We start from the raw sequence: 6,425 nt of genomic DNA on the forward strand, positions 1-6,425 counted from the left end.
TCAGCTCTTAGCTTTCCCCCCCCCGTCCCTCCACCTCTTTCTCTCAACTGTTTCTACTGCATCCCTTTCTGGGGGAGGATTTCTTTCATCTTTCAGTTCCTTCCCTTCAGGTTGCCAGTCTCTCCCCCCCTGGCCCCCCACCTGTTATTCCTAACCCTCTTATCAACGTCTCCATACTGTGCTATAGCTGTGTATCTTGTGGTTTGTGTGGTTATGGCTTTGGAAGAGGACCCAGGTCATCAGAAACCGCCCTAACCGAGCAGAGTTTTCATATGGGAGTGTGATTAAAGGCTTAGCTGATGAATCAAAAAACACTAATTCTATAGGAGCTTCTATATGTCTAGTTCTATGGGTCAAAACAGACCTTGTAGAAACTTGGCTTGTGCTTTCCTGGACCCTGGCATAACATGGATTGATTGAGGCAGGGATGGGGTCTTGAGTCTGGACTTAAGTTGCTTCGGTGACTCAACTTGGGTTTCTTTTTTCCCCAATGACTTGGACTTGATCCTTGATTTAGAACCCAGCCACTCCTTCCCTTTTTTTCTGGAGAAAAAAAAGCTTGTTTTTAATTGGAACCAAAGTCTCGGACATGAGACTCGGACCCAAAGCCTGCCAACATCCATGGACTGAGGTCTACCAATTTCTCCTCCTGCGTTTTCTCGGCAGGCGAGGACCATGCGGTTGACGTCTTCCTACCGTCTCCACCACTCTGCTCTCCAGGTCACCATCGCCCTTCTTGTGGGATGGAGCGCTGCAAGCTTTCTAACGCTAAACCTTCACTCCAGCAGGATTGCTCGCGCTCCAAAGAAAGGTAACCTTCTTATCCATCTCACATACCGGGATTCCATGACCCTCCACTTTCAGAGGGAGCAATCATCCCCACCAGTGTGATCATAGTCCCATTATCCTTCTATTTTTAAGGACAGCAAAATCCAGCTTGGAGTGACTTGACAACCTTACTTGCAGTTCGGTAACTCTACTGCAATGAGTGCTGGAACAGTCCGTTTCCCTTTGTGAGCCAAAATAATCCTGAGAACCGGTTAATCATCTGCTAGGGGTCGGAGAAGCAACCTTTGGGGCATATGGGGGGGGGAAGATGGAGAATCTGGGCTTCAGACAAGAGATAGTATGGTGGAGGTGATGGTGGGGAATGGTCAGGTGGACGTCTCTTTATGGATCCATTCCACAATCATAGGTGGGATTTGGTGGAAAGGACAATGGGACCTATGATGGGGGTGCAAGTGGGGAGGACCTGGAAAATACTTTTTTTTTGGTGGTGGGGGAATCAGATAATGAGCTAGTGTTCTTTTCTCAACCTTGAGTCCTCAAAGGTTCTTGGACTACAACTCCCAAAAATCTTGGCCAGAACAGCTCGTGGTGAAGGCTTCTGGGAGTTTTGCTCCAAAGAACATCTGGGGACCCAAGGTTGGGAGCCACTGTTTTAAGGAAATTGCATGGATAAGGGGATAAGCGGATGGACTCTGTTTTAGGGAGGAGAATCATCTATTTGAAGAACGATCCAGTAGTGACAATCCTTCTTTTGAAAGGATCCTCCAGGAGAAGGGTGGCCCACTCCAAGCCTAATTTGAGAACCATTGGGATGGAGGTCAAGGACTTTAAGATGCCCAGGTATCAGCATCAGGGCAACAGACTCAGCTGTTGGGCACACAAGCCACCTGGTCAATGTCAACACCAGTGAGATGAGATGTTTTGCCATTCCATGCATGTTTCACGCCAGAGGCTGTCAATCTCTATTTGTGCCTACATTTTTTGGGGAAACCGGTTCTCCTCTTTTGCCTTCATTTTGGGTGATGCATGTCCATCTTTCAGCGTGATGCCATAGGCCGCCCTCCAGCGGCGTGCTGCTTGACCCATAATAGTCTTATTCTCTTTCCATTAGCACCCCCCGGCGTTAAATGCCTCGAGGGCTGGATGACCTACAAGGAGTGTTGCTACGGATTTTTCACCGAAATGGAAACGTGGTGGGACGCAGAAGTAAGAAGGGCTTCTTGGGGGTGGGCGTATACCATCGGGCACAGGTGCACGAACATGCTGAGAGAGTCCGGCTGCTAAGAGAGTCCACCTGGAATCCTCCAAACAGCATCTCACTTGGCTTGATACAAACTCAGTTTGAAGATTTTCTGGGAGATGGCTTAGCACTTTGGAGAGAGGTGTCCCACCCGCATGCCGATGGCAGCCAGGACCTCTCCGCTTCTCATCAGACTGAAGAGAGGCAGTGGAAATCTTGGACTGAGCTTGAAAATCACACTGCTGAGGGTCAATAACGTGGAACGACAGGCACAGGAGAGGTCTTGGGGAAGGTTGGCTTCTCTCTCTTTAGAGAGGCTGTGGTTAATGCATTCTTTAAGGGATTGCGCTCCCGTAAAGACTCAGCCCATTGTCTAAGAGTCAAATTGTACACTGAGAGAGGCCATCATGGGAAGAGAGAATTCCTCGAGGGCTTGAAGTGCCTTGATTGTCACAGGAGGCCCTATTGCACGTCCCATGTTTTGCCAACTGGCTTGCTTTGATTTGTGAGTTGATGTTACCTACCTGGCAATTCTTATTTGCTGTTTTCACAGCCACAATATATACTGTTGACTCGAAAGCTGATGTGTATGTGTATGTCGCTGCAGCGGGGGGGGGGGGGGGAGGCCAATGCTATTTTAGGTTGCATCAACAGAAGTATAGTTTCCAAATCCTGTAAGGTACTAGTTCCACTCTGTTTGACACTTGTTAGGCCTCCCCTTGAGTATTGTGTCCACTTCTGGACAAACCACTTCAAGGACACCGACAAATTGGAACAAGTTCAGAGGAGGGTGACAAGGAGGATCAGGGGACTGAAAACCGAGCCTTACGAGGAAACTGCTTGTTCTTAGATTATGATGTTTCTGCTAAGGAAAAAGTTGATTTCAATGTAATACATGTGGAGTAAACCCAGAGAGCATCCGGAGAGATGCCTGAAAACAGAGAGAGAGAAAGAGAGAGAGAGAGAGAGAGAGAGAGAGAGAGAGAATGCATCTCAAGTTGCTGGGTTTTTTTAAAAAATTCTGAATGCATGATTTTTAAGATATTCCCACTCTTTGTTTCAGACTATATTTTAATTTACAGTAACTGGATATTTGGAGAAGGGGTTGACTTCACCTGTTGACATGCACTGCAGCTGAACCCTTCAGTCTGGAATTTCTCTTTTAGGGCATTTCCCACAATAAGCCTGGATAAAATCGCCGGCTTTTCCTTTCTCTCAGGAGAAGTGTCGCTACAGCCCGGCTGCCCGGACTCACCTCGCCTCCATCCTTGATGACGAAGAGATGGACGCCGTGGCCAACTTCATCACACCTCTGAATCAAGAGTACAATAATTACACCCACCCCGTCTGGATAGGACTGTACAATCAGCGGCTGGGGAAGTCGGAGGTCAGGGCCTTGTTCTCTCCCTTTTTCATGGCTCACACCCTCGGACACCAGCTGTACTCCCTTTGCCAGTTCCAGATAACTCAGCAGCGAACCGTCTCTCTCTGGCAGCACTGTGCGAATTTACAATGATTTTTTTTCCAGATGAACTGATGAATCAATTTATCAATTCATTTTTTCCCTTCAAAACCCTATAAAATGCCCCCCGCCCGACACCAAAATCACAGAGAAGCTTCTCTCAACTCTCCTCTACATTATTTCCAAGTCTGGTGAAGGTTGGTTTTCGGACATCCGAATTATACACCCACAAAGTGGGTCCCCCCCCCAGGAAAGTGCCCTCAAGCAGCTGGTTTTGGGGAAACCCAATCTTCACTGAACGTGGAAGGATTGTAGAGAAGAGTCCGTAGAAGCGTCTCTGTGATTTTCATGTCTCTAGATGTCCGGGGAGAACCTTCCTTAAGCGGGGGGGGGGGGGAGAGCCTCTTTATGGATGTATACCTCAGACATCTTAAACCCAGTCTTTACCAAACGTGGAGGGAATATAGATGAGGGTCAATAGAAACAGGCCTGTGGTTTTGGTGTCTCCAAGTGCGTGGTGGGGCTGTTTTATAGCCCAGTCAATCAAAAATCACTAAAAATTAAATGATTTGTATTCATCAGGGGTGGAGATGGGGGCTTCCTATTTGTATACAAATAGGAAGCCTGCTGGCACAGGTGGCCGGCTTGATGAGCCTGCTGGACCGCTTTCTTTCTTTCTTTCTTTCTTTCTTTCTTTCTTTCTTTCTTTCTTTCTTTCTTTCTTTCTTTCTTTCTTTCTTTCTTTCTTTCTTTCTTTCTTTCTTTCTTTGCTTGTTTGCTTGTTTGCTTGTTTGTTTGTTTGTTTGTTCTATTTGTATCCCACTTATCTGGTCATTATGACCATGCTTTCCACATGGCACATGGGGTGTGTGGCCGGCATCATCTTCTGCACCCCAATCGTGGCCGTAACCCGGCTGCCAGAGCTCTGCCTCCCTGCTCGCCCGGCCACTCTGCCACTGAGCAGGGAGACTCGCCCTCCTGCCTCCTTGCCAGAGTGAGCAGAGAGAGATGGGGATGTGGCAGCCGAGTTACTGCTGCGATGGGGGCGCAGAAGATGATGCCGGCCACGTGCGCTGTGTGCCATGTGGTCCAGCAGGGTCAGGGGGTTCGTTTCATAAAGCCCGCTACCTGTGCAAGTGGGCTTCGTATTTGCATATGAATACGAAGCCCGAATCTCTAATCGGGGGCATTAATTCGGACAAAATACGAATGGGTGAATTCATGATTTTTGGTGAATTTTGCAATTCATTTTTTTAAATCCGTGCCCATCTCTACCAAGGACCCAGGCTTACGAGCCTCTGCCTTAGGGCAGCACCCTGGGTTGCTCCATTCTAGTGGTAGACCAGTCACGGGCTGAGAGGTAAGCATGCACCGGGTACCACACGGATACAAACAGGGCATGGATGGAGATAGATGCCCAAGCTTGAGCCAACATCTTGAGACCTGGCAGCCCTGCCTCTCCTACATCAAACATATCTTTTGCCTGGGCTGGGAGTATCTCTGTTTCTGGGACCTAAACCTTTGAGTTGGCCAGCCAGTGGCAAGGCACCGAAGAAAGGCCACGAGGCGTGGGCTTAGAAGGATGCCACGTGCCTGGAGGGTATCCCTATTTTCTGGGCTGGCAGGAAGGAGCATGAAGCTACCAACGTTTGTGGAAGTGGCATGGAGTGGGAACGGTCCATTCTTCCTCCTGCAGAGGCTCATCGCTTCCCCTGGTTGTCTCCGCAGGAAAGAAACTGGTGGTGGATGGATTCCTTCAAGACGGTCTATGTGGCGTGGGCAAGAGGAGAACCTAATAACGACGACACCTGGGAAAACTGTGTCACGCTCCTTCCACGCAAAGGTAAGGGATCCCCTTGCAGAAAGGCTGGGTGGGTGAGTGGGTGGAGGAGGCGGCTCGGCCGTGCAACTTTACCAGATGCTGGGGCTCATGCTTATGGGAGCACAGAGGTTCCCAGGGGGGCCGTGGACCTCCTCGAGAACACCCCAGTTTGGACATTCTGAAGAATAACAGTTCCTTGGGGGGGTCCCTTTGACACTGACTCACACAAGCTCCCTGTTGACACCCAGGGAAAGCCTGCTTTTTCATCCAAGCTTTTGGGACGTGGAGGGCCATTGCCAGGCCACCAGGTGGTAGAGCTGCAGTGTGGCGTACACGACGGACACTTCCAAGGGAGCTAGCCCTCTTGTACCTACAATGAAAGGTCTCTGGGTTTGGGGCCGGTATCCTGTTGCAGAGCTCTGCATGGTGATGACATCATTGGCAGGGGGAGAGTCTGGCAATTAAAGTGTTCCTAAAGTGGTCCCAACTTGTCCACAATGGGGACTCTTCAATTGCCAGCAATCTCCACCTGCTGGTGGCATCGTCAGCCTGACACTGTGGAGGCTCCTCAAGAAGATGCTGGCCTTAATGGGCATAAACCTCTGCTCATTTATGCCCGCCTAGCCCACTTCGTCAGATTCATGCTGCCTTAAAACATTTGAGTAGGAAGGAAGATAGCTTTGTGACGGACACAATGAGCAAGTAATCACCGGACTCTCTCCTGCTTCGTGGTGAAAGAGGCAGACCAGCTGTTGGGATGGACCGTGGGACCGGCCGAGCAACGCCCTGCCCACGGGTGTCGAAAACTCCCAGTCCCCCTAATCTAATTATATTCCCACTCTGAGACAGAAATTATATAGGAGGCAGAGTGGGGCACTTTAGGACCTCAGCTACAGGAGAAAGGGTCTTCCTTAGGTTCAGATAAAATGTAACAAATACCTGTTTCCTTCACACACAACCCTAAGGAGAATTCCTAAGACATGTTGGCTTCTTGAGCAGTCTTCCATATTGAGCCCATACTTAGAATCTGGTGAACGGTTGCAAAAATAGACCATAATATGATAGGATATACCACTGACTGACTGGTTGGTTGGTTGGTTGGTTGGTTGGTT

At 49.2% G+C, this 6,425-nt stretch overlaps 1 protein-coding gene across 1 annotated transcript in view; it reads left to right on the forward strand.

The window, feature by feature from the left end:
* The first annotated feature begins 675 nt into the window (after window positions 1–675).
* Window positions 676–6,425, forward strand: part of LOC144583287 (C-type lectin lectoxin-Thr1-like) — a 6,351-nt gene continuing 601 nt past the window's right edge. Inside the window, exons 1-4 of the mRNA XM_078376813.1 lie at window positions 676–811; window positions 1,901–1,995; window positions 3,249–3,416; window positions 5,220–5,334. Of these exons, the coding sequence (XP_078232939.1) occupies window positions 676–811; window positions 1,901–1,995; window positions 3,249–3,416; window positions 5,220–5,334 (514 nt within the window). The remainder of the gene's footprint in view (window positions 812–1,900; window positions 1,996–3,248; window positions 3,417–5,219; window positions 5,335–6,425) is intronic.

Source organism: Pogona vitticeps, chromosome 5, assembly GCF_051106095.1.
Source record: "Pogona vitticeps strain Pit_001003342236 chromosome 5, PviZW2.1, whole genome shotgun sequence".
NCBI classification, from domain to species: domain Eukaryota; kingdom Metazoa; phylum Chordata; class Lepidosauria; order Squamata; family Agamidae; genus Pogona; species Pogona vitticeps.